Source organism: Carlito syrichta, unplaced genomic scaffold (assembly GCF_000164805.1).
Source record: "Carlito syrichta isolate Samal-C Ts95f unplaced genomic scaffold, Tarsius_syrichta-2.0.1 Scaffold311826, whole genome shotgun sequence".
Classification (NCBI taxonomy): domain Eukaryota; kingdom Metazoa; phylum Chordata; class Mammalia; order Primates; family Tarsiidae; genus Carlito; species Carlito syrichta.
The window spans coordinates 82,259-102,998 of NW_007255922.1; the positions used below are offsets into that span (position 1 = coordinate 82,259).

General features: G+C 51.5%; 2 protein-coding genes across 3 annotated transcripts in view; one reads left to right on the plus strand and one right to left on the minus strand.

Moving 5' to 3' along the window:
- Positions 1–6,192, plus strand: part of CLK3 (CDC like kinase 3) — a 10,850-nt gene extending 4,658 nt beyond the window's left edge. The window contains exons 5-12 of one of the 2 annotated variants that reach the window (XM_008069122.2): positions 1,241–1,357; positions 2,102–2,268; positions 3,465–3,559; positions 3,647–3,776; positions 4,048–4,130; positions 4,628–4,707; positions 4,953–5,043; positions 5,709–6,192. In XM_008069122.2, the coding sequence (XP_008067313.1) occupies positions 1,241–1,357; positions 2,102–2,268; positions 3,465–3,559; positions 3,647–3,776; positions 4,048–4,130; positions 4,628–4,707; positions 4,953–5,043; positions 5,709–5,885 (940 nt within the window). In that variant the 3' untranslated portion in view covers positions 5,886–6,192. The remainder of the gene's footprint in view (positions 1–1,240; positions 1,358–2,101; positions 2,269–3,464; positions 3,560–3,646; positions 3,777–4,047; positions 4,131–4,627; positions 4,708–4,952; positions 5,044–5,708) is intronic. The other variant, XM_021718093.1, reaches the window with a different exon arrangement.
- A 2,289-nt stretch (positions 6,193–8,481) lies between these two features.
- The window catches only part of EDC3 (enhancer of mRNA decapping 3), a 48,299-nt gene continuing 36,040 nt past the window's right edge, over positions 8,482–20,740 (minus strand). The window contains exons 4-6 of the mRNA XM_008069123.2: positions 15,800–15,953; positions 12,272–12,489; positions 8,482–8,933 (exon numbers count right to left, since the gene is read on the minus strand). Of these exons, the coding sequence (XP_008067314.1) occupies positions 8,599–8,933; positions 12,272–12,489; positions 15,800–15,953 (707 nt within the window). The 3' untranslated portion in view covers positions 8,482–8,598. The remainder of the gene's footprint in view (positions 8,934–12,271; positions 12,490–15,799; positions 15,954–20,740) is intronic.

The following is a 20,740-nucleotide window of genomic DNA, read 5'->3' on the forward strand; positions in this document are numbered from 1 at the left end:
AGTGTGAGACTCCAACTCAAAAAAAAAAAAAAAGAAGAAGTCAGAGCCAGTGAGGTTGTTATGCAGACTGAATTCAGCTCAGCTAGAGGAAGGGCCTTATTTTCAGAGGCATGTAACCCTGGTGGGCCGACCTGTGGAGGGGCACACCCTGCATTGAGAACTGAAGTGCCATGGAAGGGTCCTGTTCTAGGAGAAGCCTGGAGTTCATGCCCTTCTGAGGTCTTTTCCTGCCCTAAGAATCTGGAAGGTGGGCTAGGGAGAGAGAAGCAGGGCATTCTCTAGAACAGGGTGGCCAATCTTTTACTTTGAGTAAAGAGGAACGGTCTTGGGCCACACACAAATTATATAATATATTGTATATACATAATGACTTCTCAAGGTGCTCATTAACAGTGTTTGTTTTAATGATGTTAAAAGATTTTGTGGGGCCGCATGACTAGCTGTCCTGGCCCATGGGTCACAGGTTGGACATGGCCCGCTCTATGCCTTGCCTGGGCCTGTGAGCCTTCTCAGGTACCAAGACTGGCCCCCCAAGGTCTCAGAGCTCTGCAGAGACTCCTCTGCCCATGGTCTGCAGGTGGCCTGTGGGGCGGGGATTGGGGGAGGCGGAGGCTGTTCACATCCTTGTGGGCACTACAGAAAGTGTCCAGGCATGCTGTGGTCACTGATAAATGCAGTGGCATGTGGGGGGGCCTGGAAAGGGGTGTGGCAGAGGGGGGCCCTGGTGTGTAGTGTAAGGATCCCACTGCTGGCACTGATACCACTGCCACCTCTTCACTCCATCCTTGGACTCCCACCAAGGGGAGCTGTTGGTTCAGATCTGCACGCGTGCTCAGGAAGGTCGGGAGGTGCCTCAGGAGGGTTCTGAGGGGGCAGTCTGGCCACAGTTGGGACTGACTGGCTGCGGGCTAGGTTATGTGTGAGCACACAGACTGGTGCTGGCCAGCAGGATTTGGCCTCAGCTGTGTCCACTCTCCCCTGGGAGCTGGCAGTGGCTGAGAACATAAAGCCTGAGGCTTGCATGAAGGCCGAGGGTGTCAACTCACGGATGCCAAGGAGCTGGCTGTTGGGTGGGCAGAGGTCAGTGTTGCGCAGGGCAGGCTTGGCTTCAAGCCTCTGTTCTCCTCAGTGTAGGCCCTTGCTGGAATGGTGTCTGCTGGGAGTTGCTGGGTTGGGTGGAGGGTGGGGGAAGAGCTGGGCAGCTGCTGATGAGAACCTCTGCTTCCTTCCCGGGTGCCAGAGGGAAGTCTCAGGTTGCCCTAAAGATCATCCGCAACGTGGGCAAGTACCGGGAGGCTGCCCGGCTAGAAATCAATGTCCTCAAGAAGATCAAGGAGAAGGACAAAGAGAACAAGTTGTGAGTATCTGGAGGGAGCAGGAGGGGAGGCTTCAGTGGGACCATCTGCTGCAGGTCCAGTTGCTTGGATGCCCGCTCCCCCAGCAATGTCAGTCACCTGTGTGTGCATTGTGTCTGCTGCCCACACTCAGCCAGGAGTTTTCAGGGAGTCTTGCTGGAAGGAGCCCTTGGCCTTCGGTCCAGGCTGCACTCCAGGGCTGTGCTCCGAGGCAGCCCCCAGCCCTGCGTGTGTGGGACCTCACTGGGTTGTGGTAGCATAGGACAAGACACACATGGAGCTGCCTGGGGCTGTGTCACCTAGTAGGAGAGGCCTCTTTGGACCAGACGCTGAATGCTGTCTCCTCTGAGCCCTGTGCTGAGCTGGTCCTAGGGTGACTCCTGTATACCGTCTCGGAGCTCAGCAAGGTGGGGGAAGAGCAAATCCAGTCCTGTGGCATGTCCTGGAACGGTTCCATCTCTTCCTTAGCAACTCTAAGGCAGAGCCTCTCCCTGTGACATAAATAGGGGTGCTCGGACAGCTTGACCCAGAGCCCTAACACCTTCCCTCAGGAAGTTCTGTCCTGCCAGAGTTCATCTGGATGACGGCTAGTGGGGAGACATGCTCTTCTCTGATCCTCTTCTGTCATGTGTATCTGTGTCCTGGGGTGTGGCCCAGTGGCCTAGGAGGGGGTGGGGCTGGCTTCATCTGAGAGAGGAGGTGAGGCAGTCCCCCCACAGACTGACACCCCCATCCCTCTCCTCCAGCCTATGCGTCTTGATGTCTGACTGGTTCAACTTCCATGGACACATGTGCATCGCCTTTGAGCTCCTGGGCAAGAACACCTTTGAGTTCCTTAAGGAGAACAACTTCCAGCCTTACCCCCTGCCCCACGTCCGGCACATGGCCTACCAGCTTTGCCATGCCCTCAGATGTAAGTGTCCACCCTCATGGAGCATGGGCGACTAGTCACATACCTGCAGCAAAGTCACCTGTGACCATGCTGTCCCCTGTTCAGTTCAACACACTGCTAAGCATTCTGCTGGCCTGAGATACACCAGAGCCCCCTGAGCTGAAAGGCCTTGTCTTCAAATAGAACTTTCATGTGAGCATGGAAAAGCAAGTCCTCTCTGGGATCTCCTGGGCCAGCCTCTGCCCCAGGCACTCAGAAAGACAGGAAGGAGCCACTCTAGAAGTGGCCCAGCTATAGGCCTTCCCCTTCTTGCAGAGGATAAAAAGGTAGCCTGACCCGACGGATCAACCCCAGTCCTGCCCACACGGAACTGCCCCTCCATGATCATCTGCTGTCTGCCAGCCAGCCTGGAGGGGTGTGTTTGGTGGTGCTTGGACTCAGCACTGTGGTATCTGCGCTGGCTGGAGCAGCACAGAGGCTACTAGAGGAGCCCACACACCTAGTGCTAGGACAAACAGGATCTGGACAGACAGGACAGGGGCAAGCACACCACGTACAAGGACAGCTTGGTGAAGGCCCCAAGCCTGGCTTGTGCTGAGACTCACCCTGTGGAGCGAGGGCTCACGGTGGGGAGTGGTGGCCACATGGCTGCGAGAGTCCCAAGGACCAGATAGGAGCCTTGAGCCTGAAAGTGACAAGTAGCAGGAAGCCACTGTCGTGGGATGGGCTAGAGAGAGAAGACATCCCTGCTCAGGGCGAGTGACAGAAGCAGGGCTGGCTTCCCAAGTGTGTGACCTGTGCAGTCAGGCACACAGGACCCTGGGCTTGATTTAGTCATTTCATTTTGCACTGGTCTCTGCAAATTCTGTAGCTGGTGTTAGGGAGGGAACCACCTCATGGCTGCTGCTGCAGCTTCTGCACTTCAGTGAGAGGCTGGTGAGGAGGCCTGGGCTCTGCACAGGAAAGGCGGAAGGTTTTTTGAATGGAAAATGTTTTCCCCACACCCCTTCTAAAGTATCAGAACCCTCCAAGGCCTCAAGTCCCGAGATTCCTATAGAGGGAAACTGGGGAGCCAGCTGAAGTCCCTGTTGAGGCCAGGTGTGGGAGCTCTGGCAGCTGCTAGCTTTGAAGGAGGGTCTGGCCTGGAGCTGGCAGCAGAGCCAGGAAAGAAGCCCAGGCTCTCAGTGCCTGCGTCTTCCCTCTTCCTTGCTCCCTAGTTCTGCATGAGAACCAGCTGACCCACACAGACCTGAAGCCAGAGAACATCCTGTTTGTGAACTCTGAGTTTGAAACCCTCTACAATGAGCATAAGGTACTGGTGGGGAGGGCAGGCCCTGTTCCAGGGTGGGTTTCCTGCTGGCACAGACCCCTGACGTGGCGAGCCTGCCTGGCCTTTCAGAGCTGTGAAGAGAAGTCAGTGAAGAACACCAGCATCCGAGTGGCTGACTTTGGCAGTGCTACCTTTGACCATGAACATCACACAACCATTGTGGCCACCCGTCACTATCGCCCGCCTGAGGTGATCCTCGGTGAGTGGCTGTCTAACCCCTGCCTGTAACGCTGGGCATTTGTTGGGCGGGTGTGAATGGGTGGTGGTGTGTCTGTTAGCGTGGCACCCGAGGTGCGCAGAGCATCTCAGACCAAGGGGCAAATGTCATGAAACACTTGGGCTTGCCAGCCAGCCTTACTGAGAGAGGACCTTGGGCAAGAGTCCTGCTAGCCAGTGTGGTGGCTGCCCTGTGATCATAAGGCTGGGAGCACAGGGCTGGCTCTCACTGCCTCTCCTGTCTTGGCTTTCAGAGCTGGGCTGGGCACAGCCCTGCGACGTCTGGAGCATTGGCTGCATTCTCTTCGAGTACTACCGGGGCTTCACACTTTTCCAGGTACAACCACCCCATCGCTTCCCTGCTCTGAGTGCTGCTACTCCCACAGGCTGCAGGGCACTGGGTGAGAGGCCCCAGGTGGCTGGGGAGGCAGGCATCTTCCATCCCTGGTCACGTGAGAAGACATCTCTTCAGGGCTGTAGATGCTCAGGGAAAGGCAACGGTCAGAATAGCTGGAGCACTTGAGGGATGATGGATGGGGTGAAAGGGGTGATGTCCTAGGCAAGGGGCACAGAGGAGTGGGGCCAGGCATGGTGGGACAGGACACATGCTGGGGAGGAGTGAAGAGCTAACAGAGAGAAGTGTGGGGGGGGAAAGCTGACCCTGAGAAGATGGGCTGGCGGGCTGCCCAGGCCAGAACGGCCAGGTCTGCTGTCCACTGGCAGCTTTGCCTCTCCCGGGCAGTGAGGACACTTTGCCATCTCCTCTTGCCCCATATTCCTTCTAAGGGGCTGAGGCTGGGACTGACTCCCACTTGCTCCGTCCCTCTTCCACAGACTCATGAAAACCGAGAGCACCTGGTGATGATGGAGAAGATCCTGGGGCCCATCCCTTCACACATGATCCACCGTACCAGGTGATGCCCCGGACCTCCCTCAGGGCCTGGAGAGGCTGCCCCACCTTGGCTGTGGGCCAGTGGGCAGGAGCTGCTGAGTCTGTGCCATACGCCCCTGGCTCCTCCAGCTTCTCCCAGCCTTCCCCATGGGACCTGGCAAAGCCACCACCCTGGCTTTGCTGGCAGTCCCTAGGCTGCCTCTGTGCTCCCTACCCCCACCCTAGGCTCATGCCCCACCACTTGACGCCCCACCACTTAACTTCCAGGAAGCAGAAATATTTCTACAAAGGGGGCCTGGTGTGGGATGAGAACAGCTCTGATGGCCGCTATGTGAAGGAGAACTGCAAACCTCTGAAGGTCAGTGTCTTCCCCCAGTGCCACTCATGCCAAGGAGACCCCAGGCACTAGGCAGACACACAGCAGACAGGCCAGGCAGCTAGAGGCTGCCTCCTTGATCCAACTCTGGGAGGTGTGATGCCCATGACTGCTGGGTGCTGGCAGTAGGGCTTTTTGTAGACTGCCCCAGAGGGGCCCCTAGCCTCACCCCTTCCCTACAGGGTGACTATGAATGTAATTGGGGAGCACCGGAAAAGCCCGATGTCAGAGACCCTGCTGCTTTCTGTTCCCTCTCATCTCACTTTTGGGAAGACCTAGGCAGGACTGAGGCAAGGGGGAGGGAAGACCTAGACACGGCCGAAGCCTCTGCAGACCACACTTGGTGCTCAGACAAGCGAATTTCGCAGAGGTGACCTCTACCCACCTGCCAGACTCTGCATGTGGGGCAGAGGCATCAGCCCAGCAAGATACCTAGTAGCTGCCATGTTCCGAGCAAAACAGTAAACACAGGCATGAGAGGAAAGGAGCTGCTCGCTGTCCAGGAGGGCGGAAGTAGAGTCCTCCAGGGAGGCGTCACACAACCATCCTGCTCCACCCCATCAGCAAGGCGTCCCAGAGGCAAGGGGACCTGCTGTAGCTTCCCACGACCCTGCCATCACACTGAGGCACCTTGTGTCCCTGAGCAGAGTTACATGCTCCAAGATTCCCTGGAACATGTGCAGCTGTTTGACCTGATGAGGCGGATGTTAGAATTTGACCCTGCACAGCGCATCACACTGGCTGAGGCCCTGCTGCACCCCTTCTTTGCTGGCCTGACCCCTGAGGAGCGGTCCTTCCACACCAGCCGCAACCCGAGCAGATGACAGGCGCAGGCCACCGCACGAGGAGACGGAGAGCAGGACTGGCTGCCTAGCCCCTTTCTCCAGCCTCCACCACTAGGCCCCAGGGCCAGAGCCACCCACGAACAGTGCAATGTGAAGGAAGGCAGGACCTGCAGGGAGGAGACTCGGCGCCCAGCTGCCAGAAAGCACAGATCTGACCCAAGCTATTTATATGTTGTAAAGTTATAATAAAGTGTTTCTTACTGTTTGTAGCCCATGGTACAGTGGTGTCCATCTTCAGGCCTTCTCCCTCCCCTGACCTATTAATAAAGTCTTTCTTAGCAGTTCAGCTTGTGGAGAACTAAGTGTGAACTGGGCCAAGCACAGGAGAGCTAGTAGTGGAAAGACCAGAAGCAGGATGTCCCTGTGAGCCAGAAGAGCATCACCCCCAAGGTGGGGCTGTAGCAGCAGACTCTGGAACAGTTCCAGAGCCTGGTCTTGTACTTCTTCCCTGCAGCCTCCTGTAACTCTCAGTCCCAGAGACCCCAGGGGAAGCAGCCCAGGGTTTGGTTTTTCCTGCCCTGAGAGTGCTGCCACTGGCTGGGACTGGAGGCTGTATGTGCCCAACAACCTGCAGGAGCTGCTTGGCCCTGAGAGTAAGCAGAGGTTCAGGGAGGAGGACATAGCCCTTAAGACGACTGGGTACAATTTACCACACAGTACAGGACTCAGTCATTCAGCTTTATTTTACTGCTGGTTTCTGATTCCCCAAGAGCTGTATGAGTGAGAAGCTTGACCACCTGACTAGGGCCCCTTGGGGACTGGGTACTATGGGCAGGATGCTTCCGAACAGAGTTGAAGACAGAGGAGTCGTGCTCATCTTTAACACCTCCAGGGAAGGCCAAGGGTGAGGGCAAGGAGAGGCCTCAGTGCCACCTAGGGAGGGAGGAGGGAGGCTTAGGCACCAACTCCCAGGGGCCCTCAACAAGGCCATCACCCCAGGGCCCATCCCCTTATTGAAGCAAGCAGTCTTCTGGGCCAGGTTCTAACTGCTTCCCATTGTGCCCACTCAGGGCCCAGCTACACTGACAGGCACCAGAACCCATCCAAGGGCTGCCTACTAGTGTGCCCATTACTGGGACTGCTCCTTGGACGGCCAGCCTGCCCCTAGAGAGTGGGCCCTGGCTCGGGAGTTGCTTGGCCCTGAGAGAGCAGAGGCTCAGGGAGGACATAGCTCAAGGCCCAGTCCATGGCTGCCTCCTGCTGCTGCAGACAACTTGACACTAGAGGGATGGTGGGAGGAAAGGAGGACCCAGCCCTCTACCTGCCTCACCTGCTTCTGGCTGTGCTCCTACAAAAAAGTGATATGCAGCCTGAAACCTACAGTGCCAGGCCCTACCCTCTGTCCACCATCCATGGTGAGCCCTTCCTCCCCATCCACCGTGGGTGGGCACAGTGGAAGGAAGCCCAAAGTCTTGGAAAAGACTTAAGCACAAGTCCTTTGCAAGGGTTCCTGCCAGGGCTCCCAGTGTGGCTCCTGTTCCATCAGCCTACAGGGCCTAGGCCCAGGGCCTGAGGATCTGCACAGCAGCAAGTTCCTATGGCGGAGCTCCATCGGCTAGCTCACACAGAACTAGCCTCATGTTGGCATCTTTGAGACGGGGTTCTGGCCTCAAGCCTACTCAGCTAGAGTGACACCGTAAGGGGCTCAGGCCCAGATGTAAGAGCTGGGTGGAACCCAGGCAGGAGAGGGACATGCGCCCTGCTCTGGGACGACAGCTGCAGAGGACAGTTTCAGGGGAGGGGCTCAAAGATGTAGGCAAGGAGGTGGGGGTGGTAGCCGAGGACAGAAGCACCAAGGAGCCTCTTGTGGCTCAGCACCAGGCTCCCCCAGGGGCTTCCCCAATACTGAACATTAAAGTTGCACCCTGAGGGATCTGGGCCAGACCAGGTAAAGGCTCAGCCCCCAGCTTGAGGGGGCACTGCTGGCAAGATGGGCACTGTGGTTCTACAGTAACATACTGTACACTACTTGTGCTGAAGACGACAGAAGAACAACATAAAATTCCAATACAGTAACACCATCCTGCTGCCACCCCGGTCCCTACCTCTAGTGACGGAGAGAAAGGAGGAAAAGGCCCTTGGAAAAAGTCCAGCATAAAACTTGGATCAGCTTTGAAGAAAGGGTCCAAAGTACCACATGTGGTAGGACCAGGGAAGGCCTAGTCCACCCCAGCACTCAGATAAGAAGGGAGATGCACGTCTGCCCTCTGGCGGACAGCTGCCATGCAGCTGGGTCTACGTGATCTGAGGAAGGGCTGTGGGCTGGGGAAAGCAGGGGCACACCAAGTCACAAGCTCTGACCCAGAGCGTGTACAGGCCCCCAGCCAGGACCGGCCCACTCCCAAGGTGCTGGCCCAGGCCTAGTGGCTGTAAACCTGAAACAGTCTGAGAGCTGCCTATGTCTGTAAACAAAGGCCCACCTGGCGCGCAGGGGACCGAGGGGAGAGATGCCCGGAGCTGCCTCCAGCCCAGCCTGCCACCCTGCCTCGCACGCCCAGTGGGAAAGCCTTCCCTGGCTAAGGGCAGGAGGCAGAGCAGATTAAGTAAGTCCTGTTCTCTCACAGAAGAAACAAATCCAAAAGAGAAAACCTTTAACAACAACAAGGTCCAAAGCTTCACATCCTTAAGGCGTTCGTCATCAGGTTCAGTGTCAGCAGTGGGGGACTCAGGGTCCAGCCTGCCCAGGATCCCTCTAGGCAGAGTGCAGTGGAATGACAAACTTGCAGCCAAAGGGTGAGTGGTAGCTGATGCCCACCTCCTGGAAGACCTGCTGGGGAATGCCGATGTCACACAAGTAGACGCGGCCTGCACGCTCCCCCAGTGGCAGAGGCAGGCCCAGGGCCAGTGACCATTTGGCATCAATGCCTTGTTCGACTTCATGCACAGGAGGGTCTATGCTGAGTACTGGTGCCCGGTTCTGGTTGGCCCAGGCCACAGCTGCCTTGTACCAGGGTTGATCCCACAGAAAGGCATTCTCAGGACAATCCAGGCAGTTGATGACCAGGTCCACAGGGCTGGTGGGCAGATCTGCAGGTGGAAAGAGTGCCATCTGAAATCCCCATAGCAGGGCAGCTCAAGGCTGGATTACAGCCCAGGTGACCCCAAGGGTGACTTGTTTTCCAGATAACCACTCTGATGCCTCTCCAAGGCTGGCCTTCTCAAGGTGTGGCCAGGCACAGGCCTGGCTGGGTGCAAGAGACCAAGGGTATGTCACCTGACAGACACTGCCCTCCCAGAGCAAGCTAAAGCCACGTCCTGCGGAGTGTGCGGAGTTGCTCAGAGTACCAAGCCCTGACCTCTCTGCCTTGTCCAGGCAAGTATCCATATGTTGACTCATGCCCTAGGTACATTATGAAAGCCCTGCTCAGGGCCCAGCAAAACTAGGAGCTGACTGCTGTTTGCTGACTGACCCAATAAGGGTGAGTAGGTGAGAGTGTGCTTGTTCTATTCGGGGCTGGCCGGCTGACTCCACTCTAGCCAGCCTGCCCTCCTCTTGGTCCCTCTCATCATCTTACAAAGGGGTCCTCCACTCAGACCAGCCTTCAGAATGAAGAGGGAACCTACCCTCTGTTCTCTCAGGCATTTCAAAAGGCTCCTCTGCTCTAGCCAGGCCTCTGGGACAACATAAGCACAGACTGTCTCAACAAGTATTAGATCTTGGACTGGCCTAAGAGGTCAAACTAAAAATAGCAGAAATCAGACCAAACTCAAAGGTAACTCTCATACCTGCCTCCTGGAGCAGGTGGGAAAGGATGCCTTTTGGGCAGTCAAAGGAAGAACTGCCTGGAAAGAGGCATCATATTAAAAGATTTCCAGAAGGGGAAGTCCACCAGGCTCCCTCCCAGCTCTCAGCCTACTGTGGCATTTTCCAATCAAAGACGCGTGGCTTCCCTTCCTAGACAGGCCACCCCGGGAAGTCCTCATGGGCCAGAGACTCTAAGACTCAGAGGCTGGGGTTCTGGTATAGGCTCTGCCTCTGATTTGCCATCTGACCTCTGGTGAGGCCCTTTCTCTGGGCCGTATCTGCTTTCTCCAATTTTTCTCTCCCCATTCTCATAGTCAGTCCAATCTGCTTTGCCCCCACACCCCACTTAAACTTGCTCTTGTCATGTTCACCAGGACCTCCACCCTGCCAGCTCTAGGAATGAACTCTCAGTCTCCTTTTGAACTGAACCTCGAGTGGGCCTTACTGATGCAGTCAACCCCACACTCCCTGCTGCACCTGGCATTCAACCACCATGGCCTGGTTTTCCTCCTTCTAGGTGCCCACTCCTGCCCTGACTCCTTGGCTGGGTTCTCCAATCCCTGGCTTCTAAACAAAGGGTTCAGTCTCCCTAATGACACCTCACCCAGGCTCATCGTGGCTTAACCCTTTGCACTCAGATGTCCCCTCTGAAGGGATATCATAAATCTAGCAAATCACTCAGCTATCCCCTCTCAGGGGACATAAAGAGATTGCTGGTGATTATACAGGACAAACTATGTCAGTGCAAATTTTTTTAAAAATGTATATTTCCTTGAAGTCTTCCATTAAAATTGCATGGAAGAGCAAATAAAGAGATGGAATATATATTAAGATATGATCAATCAGTTGAGAAGTGGTTTTCAGGCATTGTATGTCCTTCCACAATATCTTTGAACACTAGACCGGACAACGAATTACATATTATTAATGTGGGAGGAAGAAAACGAGACTTCATTATCTGCTTAAATAGAAGAACACCAGGTAGAAGACATCCAAATTACTATTGCACAACATGTATCAATGAACCTGCAATACATGATGACGATTTCACATGTTAGAAAAATAGATGATATAAAATTTTGATTTGTCATAAATTAAATTCCTCAATGTCTAAAATTCCATTATGAGCCAAATGTCACTACAATATAATAACTGGTTCCAACGTTATACTATCTAATATGAAGTGATTCATTTTTCTGTTTTGTAAAAACATGCGGTCCAGTTGCTGCCAGGTAATCTGCAGATGCCTCCAAATGCAAAGGGTTAAGTATTCCCTATACAATTGTAATCTAGGTTAGATTCCATCATTCAACTCCAAATTCATGTAACTCCCACCCAATCGCCATTTCCACCTGAATAGCCAACAGGCACCTCACATCTAGCTTCTGCCCTTCTCCCCAAAACCTTCTCCTCCATCAGGCTCTCCCATCTTGGTGCTCATACCTCAGTGACTTGAGCCAGAGGAGCCATTCTTAACTCTCTTGCTCTCATTCACCTACAGCCAATCTATGGACTCTATCTTCAAATTGATTCAGAAACTCCCACTTTCACCACCTCCATCACTCTGTCTAGCCACCACCATCTTTCTCCAATGATCACAACAACATCTGAACACATTTTGTACCCTGTAGTCTACTCTCAAGCAGCACCCACGAGTGTCTGGAGCCTAAGTTGGGTTAAATCCTTTCTCTACCTGTGCCTCCAATGACTCTCCATCTCACTCAGAGTAAAAGCCCAAATCCACAGTGATCCACAAGGCCTACGTTACCTGACCCTGAAATGCTCAAGTCTCCTATTCCTACTCAATGCTCTAATACTCTCTAGCTCCCTTCCCTGTGGTTTTCTCTCTAATTCTTACGGACCAAATGTGATACTTGTGTGTTCGTCCCTCCTATCCAGAATGTAAGCTCCATGAAAGAATGAGTTTTAAAAAAAAACTGCTGCCATATCCAGCATCAGGAATAGTGCCTGTTCCACAAATACTTGTGAAAAGAATAAAGGATTTCTACTTCTTCATAGCAGTGGGAGAGAGAGGGGAGTGAAGGGATGAAAATTGAGTACATTAACACCAAGTGTATCACTTGTCCTAAGACTTAGAGCAGGGGTCCCCAACCCCCAGGCTACAGTACCAGTCCATGCTTTGTTAGGAACCAGGCCACACAGCAAGAGGTAAGTGGCGAGCAAAGCTTCATCCGTATTTACAGCCGGTCCCCATCACTTGCATTACTGCCTAAGCTCCACCTCCTATCAGATCAGCAGTGGCATTAGATTTTCATAGGAGCACAGATCCTATTGTGAACTGTGCATGAGAAGAATCTAGGTTGCCCACTCCTTATGAGAATCTAATGCCTGATGAGCTGAGGCAGTGATGCTAGCACTGGGGAGTGGCTGAAAATACGGATTAATATTAACAGTGAGGTTTGATTGCACATTCCCCCACCACTGTTCATGGAAAAATTGTCTTCCACGAAACCAGTCCCTGATGCCAAAAAGGTTGGGGACCCCAGTCTTAGGGGCACCTGAGCCTTACACACCTGGTGCCTTTCCAACTGTTGCCACTGGGTGGCACCAACAGATCAAAGAAAGAACACCTTCAGCTCAGCCCTGTGTAAGTGCTCACCTTTGAGGCTAGACACTTGTTGGCCTTGGGTCTTGCTGAAGAGTGACAGCTCATTGGTGATGGACTCCAGCATCTTGACAAAATTGGGCAGGAAGAGGATGACCTGGACATCATGGTTGGCTAGGTGCCTTCCACAGCTGATACCCTGAGCCCCTTTCACATGGGGTCCACATAGCAGGGCCACTGTAGGCCTCTGGTGAACGTTTTTGGGATTCAACCTGGAACAGAAGGTGAAGAACCAAGGTCAGCTACAGACTTGCCAATCCCTTAAACCTCATACCAGACAACTGCCTGTAGGCACCTGTTACTCTCCCCCAAGTCCCAGGCTCCAGAGGGGCCAAGTCCACTGTGGGCCTGGTCTATAGAATGGCATTCCTGTTGTCCCAGACTCCAGCATCACTTCAATGTGGGTCCTCCCACTAGGCAGTTCATGCAGATTTCATGCCATATAATACTACTGCCAGAACACTGCATGGCTCCTCCCTGTGTGACCTGTCCAACTCTGCTTGGCAAAGAGGTTTCTCCACTTCCGTTCTCTCCCCTAACATGTCTGCTCATTCCAGTAAGGCTGGTCTCCTCATTCTCTCCTGAACTTGTAAGGTTCTTTCCTGCTTATGTTCAATCTAGGTCCTCTGCCCAGAAAGCTCTTCACTTTCTAAACTCTGACCACCTTTTCTTAGAGATTCAGCTCAAGGCTTACCTCTTCTGGGATTACTGTGGCTCATGCTTTTTCCTTTTCTCAACTCCTCATAGACTCACCAATTTAGGATAGTTCTCAACTGCCCTCAATCAGTTGTCAATCCAAGATGGCTTGATTGAGCTTATTAGCTTACTGAAGCTAATAGGAGTGATGCTGTAGATATGAACGGTACCTATTTCATAGGATATTGTGTGGATTATTGGATGCACAGCACTTAGCAGTCAACACACAGAAAGCGCTCAATTGATGCTGTCCATGACACACAGAAAACGCTCAATTGTTGTTCATTGAGGAGGCAGCAGGCTAGGGGCTACCTGGCTTACTGGGCTGTCAACTGCGTTGAATAAAGGGATCACTTCCAGTTTCCTTCTACACAAAGCTGAGAGGCTCCTCTGCCTCAGAGAAGACAGGAAGGAGGCACTAGGATGAGCCTGGAGCTGCAGTGGACTCACAAGCAGCTTGCTCAGTTCACAGGCAGCAAGGCAGGGAGAGGGATGGCGTCCCTGCTGAGGGGCAGAGCAGTGGTTCCCCAAAAGGAGGAAGACAAAAGATATTGTCAGGCCAAAAAGGAGCTTCATAACCGCGTCCTGCCCCCAAACAAATAGGGAGCTTAGCAGTGTACTTTACATAGGCACCAAACCATCCTCCACACTGTTTGCATTTAGAGGAAATCCTTCTCCCTGCTGACAGATGCTGCCGAGTCTGGCATCTGACTCACCCATCTGTTTCTTAAATGGGCTCTCCCTCCCACTGAGGTGCACCCTGCCTCCAATCAAAAGAATCAAAGTCGAGCACAGCAACCACAACCCAGCAGCAGGGGTAGAGTACAGGTGTGGAGATAGAACCCAGAGCAAACCTAGCTCTCCCACACAACTGCAGCATGTAGACACCTCCTGCAGCTCAGCCACATGTGCTCATCTTAAAACACAGCCCTGTCATTTACCTGCGAGGTGACATTATGAGGACCCCACTAAATTACCTTGTGAACTTTGGGAGGCTGAGGTGAGTGGATTGCCTGAGCCCGTGGATTCGAGACCCACCTCGGCAACTTGGCAAGACCTCATCACTACAATAAATCAAAAAAATTAGCCGGGTGTGGTAGCGCATGCCTGTAATTCCAGCTACTTGGAAGGCTGAGGCGGAAGGATCACCGGAGCCCAGCAGGTCGAGGCTGCAGTGGCCAGGAGCGGCCACTGCACTCCAGTCTGGGTGACAGAGTGAGACTCCAACTCAAAAAAAAAAAAAAAAGATTAAGTACACTGATCACCGACACTACACTTTCCATCACTTCCAACAACAATTTGACTACCTGACCCTGCTGAATTGACCTTTTTAAAGAAATACAGACCCGGTGTGGTGGCTCATGCTTGTAATCCTGGTACTTTGGGAAGCGAGGGTGGGCAGATCCCTTGAGCCTAAGAGTGAGAACAGTCTAGGCAACAGAGCAAGATCCTGTCTCCATAAAAATAAAAATTAAAATATCAAAAAATCAGCCAGGCATGGTGGCACATGCCATAGTCCCAGCTACTTAGGAGGCTGAGGCTGGGGTGGAAGACTCCTTGAGCTCAAGAGTTCAAGATTATGCCACTGCACTGGATTATGCCACTGCACTCTGGCCTGGATAACAGTGAGACCCAGACTCAAAAACAACAACAAAACCCTTTATCTGTTTACTTTTTCTACAGAGTCTCACAATGTTGCCGAGGCTGGCCTTGAACTTCTGGGCACAAGGGATTCCCATGCCTCAGTCTCCCAAATAGTTGGGACTACAGGCACACACTATTGAGCCCAACTTGTCTACTCTTCTGGTCTCTACTTCCCTAGTTGGGTCACCATCACCTGGGCCCTGGCTCCATTTTCTAAGTATTACTGTTTTCTAATTGATCTCATTGCCTTCAGTCTTGCCTCTATTCAATCAACTGTCCATACTGCAGCCGAAGTCATCTTTTAAAACACAAAACTAATCAAGTCACAGCCCTACTGAAGTCTCTTCAATGGTACCCCACTGTTCAGCTGGACTGAGGCCCCGCTTTCCAACCACACAGAATAACCTGTGGATCCCCCGTGGCCTCTCAGTTCTCTCTGCCCTCGGCACATGCCACTCCCTGTACCTAGAGTACTCCCTGCCTCCTTGCTTGCCCCTGTTAATTACTCCTTGCCCACCAGGACTCAGCTTGGATGCCACTGCTCTGGGAAAAGGGATTGGTTTCTGTAGCTTGGGACAGAAATATGGCTTCCTAGTGAACGTTCTGGAAACCTCACTGGGCTCCTGGAGGGCAGGAGCAGTATTTTACTTTTCTTTGTATCCCTGATGACGTGAGGTCTGGCATATGATACCAATAAATGTCTACAAATAAAATAAAGCACTGCTCCTGATATAAGAGCCCAAGGGGCAGGTGAAAGGTACCAAACCCCAGCTCCCCCATCAGTTGTCAGCATGGTTCTAGAAATTCTCAGGTGTGGAGCTCAGAACTGATCTGCATCCCAGTCACTCAGAGTAAATGATGAGTGCCAAAGGCCAGGTCTCTGCAGGTTCCTAGAAGGCAGACCTCTGACAGTCAGCAGGAGTCTCCAACTCAGACAGTTGCTATCAGGAAAGACGGGTCAAAGGGCGGCTTGCTGGGAAAAGAATGAGGACTTCCAGGAGCTAGGTAAGAGGAGGGGCAAACAAGACCCAATAGCACCCAGGGAATGACTTGAGAGACACTCACATGCAGTGAGCAGCCACTGTCTAATGAACTCTTCTATGTGTGTGCATGGCACTGCGGCGGTGGCTAGGCTGAGCATACAACTCCATTTTCTGCCCCTGCCAGTCTCAAGGCATTTACCTGTTGGGTCCTCCAAGGAGGGTCAATGCCATCTGACTGGCACAGACACCTGTCATCTCCAGTCTCCGCTCCAGGGTCAGCCCATGCTTCTCAGCCACGGACAGCAGCTTTTTATGCAGCTCATAGGATACACTTGGGACAACCAGGCCAGAGTCTGTGGTTCAAAAGAGGGAGAAAAAGGGAAAATGACTTCAGGAAACCAGGTCCAAAACTGCATGTTCCTCTCTCCAAGACTGTGCAAATGCCAACATTTTAAGATAGACTCCCTCCTAGCTCATCTTCTAGGACTGAGAAATGCTCTGCACCCCTCCAGAGCTCAACTAGGGGATGGTGAACCAAGTAACAACCTGCTCCAGGGCATCAAAGAGCAGGGACATACTTAAGCTAAATTAGCAGTGTGGCTTTAGAACATGAGGGCTAAATCCACCATGATCTATGAGGCGGATCCAAAAAACCCTGGAATTATCTTTTGGAGAGTGGGGCCCTTGTAGTACACTCGGAAGTTGTTCCTCCAGATAAAAAAGTCATTGACCAAAGTTTTTATCTAGAAGTTTTGAGAAGGTTGCATCACAATCTGTGGAAGAAATGTCCCGAGTTGTAGCAAACAGGTGACTGGTTCTTCCACCATGATAACACATCTGCCCACACCACGCTGAGTGTTCAGCAGTTTTTAAGTAAAAATGGCATGACCCCTGTGCCCCACCCTCCCTGTTCACCCAATCTCACCCTAAGCACTTTTGTTTCCCTGGATGAAGAAAGTCCTCCAAGGGAAATGTTTTCCCAATGTGGAAGAGGTGAAACAAAAAATGACAGAAGCACTAAAAGGCATCAAAATGGATGAGTTCAAAAAGTGTTTTGAGCAGTGGAAAAAGCATCTCGATAGGTGCACTGCATCAATTGGAGAGTCTTTTGAAGGTGACTAAAGTTTAAACATGTAAGAATACACAATTTTTTATAAATAAATTCCAGTTTTTGGGGGTCCTCCGTCGTATGTGGTACTACCAAGAAAAGGCCAGCACACAGCATATAAAAGGAACCTAACACACACATTAGAGAAAATATGCTTTTCCCAAAGTGAGGGAAATCCCATCCTGGGCAGAGAGATTTTCCTCGCAAGCAGGCCCCTTAATTCTTCCCAAAAAGTGAACCAGACACAGGCACGAGCTGACCCTCTGGCCCTGCTGGTCATGTCAACTTCAGGGTGGGATGACTTGTTTGCTCCATCTGTTCCCCACTTCCTCTGCCCTTTCTCTTCTAATGATCCATTTCTTTTTGATTAAGAAATTCAGGGGAGACACCCTTTATTAACAACGGTGCCTGAACAATGCACATTTGTATACCTAACCCTGAACTGTACCGCACAATTCTATAATAAAAAATATGTTTAATAAAATAAAATAAAAAAAGAAATTCAGCTAGTAACTTGTTTTCTCAAATAATGTGTCATTTTCTCCCCATGTGAGCTAAGTGTAAATCCAATACACCACAGGGAAGGAGTACAAGGAAAGAAGCTTATATCCTGCTTTAAGGTACTTTCACCATAAAAACAAGGCCAACTCTGGGAGGTCAAGGCAGGAGGATCACCTGAGGCCAGGAGTTCAAGACCAACTTGGGCAACATAGCAAAACTCTGTTTTTATAAAACTACAAAACAAATGAGCTAGATGTGCTGGCACGCACCTGTAGTCCCAGCTACTCGGGAGGCTGAGACTGGACGATCATTTGGCCCAGGAGTTCAAAGCAGTGGTGAGCTATTTTTGTACTACTGCATTCCAGCCTGGGTGAGAGAGAGAGATCCGATCTCAAAGCCACTGGGCTGGCTCCAGGAAAGCAGACCCTTTGCCAAAGAGTCCCATTTGGCTTCACGGGCTGATGGACCCATAAACACAGAGTATAACTGGCAAGTCACTGTGGGATTGCACATAACTAGTTTTGTCCGGCTGGATCAGACATGTTTTTAGATAATGTGTCCTCAATTATACTGGATTATAAGCTCCTCGAGGTAGGGAAATACATTTTTTCTTTCTTCAGCCCTCACCTCCTCAACTTGTTCCAGCTACATTTATCAACAGAGGTGAGTTCTCCTCAGGTAATCAAACATATAAGTGATGTGTTGGTCTGGCTTAACTACAATAGAAGTTTTCAGTAAATTTATCACCATTCCATTGTTCAGAGTGCTGTGTAGAAAAACTTGTCTTCCTCTCTATCACTTCAGGAGATATCTCTGAAGTTCTAACAGGTGTCCAGTCCTGCCTGCACAGGTTCTTAAAACCACACAAAGTGAGGCAACAGCTTTACGTTTCAACAATAGGAAACCAAGTACAAAGACTGACCCTACACACCATGTCTGTACCCTCTCAAGGTAGAATATAACAGTGTAATGTGATGAGAATAAAAGATGTCAAACATATAAAAAATAAACACTCTCCTGATGGCTGAGTCCCTCTCCCTGCCTGAGACCTGCTCTTGTCTTGAGGAGAAACAACAAACAGTGCCATCAGGAGCATGGAGTGTCTTTTCCCACCTGGCTGAAACATCAGTCACTGCATCCCAGGTGCCAATGCTGGAGGCTGCATCCTGACCTTGCATGCCAACGGCTGATTAAAACAGCCATTTTTATGGCCTGCTTCAGACACGCAAATATTATCAAAACTAATTAGGCCGAATAATTCTCAGGAGTTCTAAGTCACTAACAACCCCAAACCTGTCAGACAAGTCACGCACCTGACTACTTCAAACACTCTCTGTACCTGCAAAGTCACGCAAGGCAGAGCTTTCAGTTTGTACATTTCTTCACCTACTTATCAGTATTTTTCTGCTGGACTTGAAATGGGTCTGGGAAGTGAGTCTCAAGCCTGCTACCACAAATCACGCTTTCCTTCTGGGTCTGGCTGCTGAGCTGTATGTACAGGCGGGCAGCCCCCTCCTGTCCTGAGGGCTCTCTGGGAGCATCAGAAGCATTTCTTGCCACTTTCCCCTCACAGTCCTGAAGAGCACAAAGCTCATGGCACAGGGAGAGGACCTGGTGGGCTAGAGGCCATGGGTGAAAGCTACATCTCTTCCTACCTCCTCATTTGTGTTAGAGGAAGGGGCCCTGTTGAAGAATAAGTGTTTTTTTGCACCTAGGGAAAGACATGGCCAAGAACCCTTGCTGCTCAGAGTCTGGCAGCTGCAGGGTCCAGGACTCCACTGCACTCTGACTGCTCCTTTTGAAAGGAACACGCAAGCACCACAAAATGTTCCCTCTAAACATTTACACACAAAGTTCAACCAGTCAGATGGGCTTATCAGAAACAGGCAGAGGGAATAAAAGACACTCCAAAGGAAGGGACTCAAGAACATAGCGTGTAAACTGTAAACAATAACACTGCCAAAACCTGAACATGGACCAAGCCTAATTATGTTTGGGTTGGAAGGTAGGGCTTTATTGTCCGGGAATCAAGGCAGTAAAAGCAGGTGGTAGACTTCTTTGAATATTAGTATGTATTTTACAGCTGTTGGTGAAACAAGAAAGGAAGATTTAATTATAACCAGTTTGTGACAAGCAGAGCACATCTCAGGATCTGATTAACCTCAGGGTATCAAGGAAACTGACTCACGCACACTCAGCACAAGCCAGGAAGGACCACTCCTCCCTGGCCTCTAATTTCCACTGCCTGAAGCTGGGGTCGCCTCTTTGGCCATAGAACCCCGTGGCCCAGCACTGCATGTGCCTGCTGCCATCTGCCCTTGTCATGTTGTCACTTCTGCACTGCTCATTCCAGTACACACCCCTTCAGGCCTTTTCCTCCCTTATGGACACATACACATGTCCTCATACCCTCCAGTGCCCCACCCTACCTTCAGACACCCCTCAGGACCATGCCCAAGCTTTCTCTCTCCTTCAAACCTGCCTAGCCTCTCTGTTGTGTAATAAGGCTCGCACAACAAGTGTCATCTCAGGTCTAATTCAATCCTCTCACTGACGTGGATCTTTAACTAGAAAGGCTGCATGTGTACCATGTCTTATCCATGAGAAGCACAGCTCATTACCGGGCACAGGATTTTTCCAGGACTATGAATTCTGATTCCATTCTGTGGTGGTCACAAAATTGGGTGGTGATGTCACACTGCTTCCTTTTGGGATGTAAAACCACTGGTAAATTTATACCCTCAGACAGGCTATGTACAAGTACAGACAGCCCCTGCAGACATACACTAAGGCTACCACAATTTGGTGGTAATGCAATTTGGTGTCGAATATATCTGTGAAGGAAGGATTTGTTATAAGAAGCCTAAGTACACATTCCCAATACTCTGCATTATGGCCCACAAGACTTCCTGTGTGGCCTGTCTACCGTCCCACCTTTATCTGGTACCAATCCACATCGCACCCCAGACACCTTGGTTGCCTTCTAGTTCGTAAATACTCCAAGTTCCTTTTGCCTCAAGAAACAGGTCCTTTCACAAGCTCTCCCTCTCCTGACTAGCTCTTCCCTCTTCCAGGGCGACCCCCTCACAGCTGGCTCCTCCACTTCAGGTGTCAGCATGCTGCTTACTTCCTTCACCACAGTCAGTACATCTGCCTCTTTCCCTACCTCTTCCCTCCCCCACTTATAACAACTAGACTACCCCTCTGCCCACAGTGAACCTCATCCCTCCAGGCTAAAGCTCCACTGAAACAAGCTTTGGACTTAAGAGGTAAAAAACTTCTCAATAAGATAACTTACTAATTATGAAGGAAGAAATTATCTTTTTTTTTTTTTGAGTTGGAGTCTTACTCTGTCGCCCAGACTGGAGTGCAGTGGCCGCTCCCGGCCACCGCAGTCTCGACCTGCTGGGCTCCAGCGATCCTTCCGCCTCAGCCTTCCGAGTAGCCGGAATTACAGGCATGCGCTACCACGCCCGGCTGATTTTTTGATTTACTGTAGAGATGAGGTCTTGCTGCCCAGGCGGGTCTTGA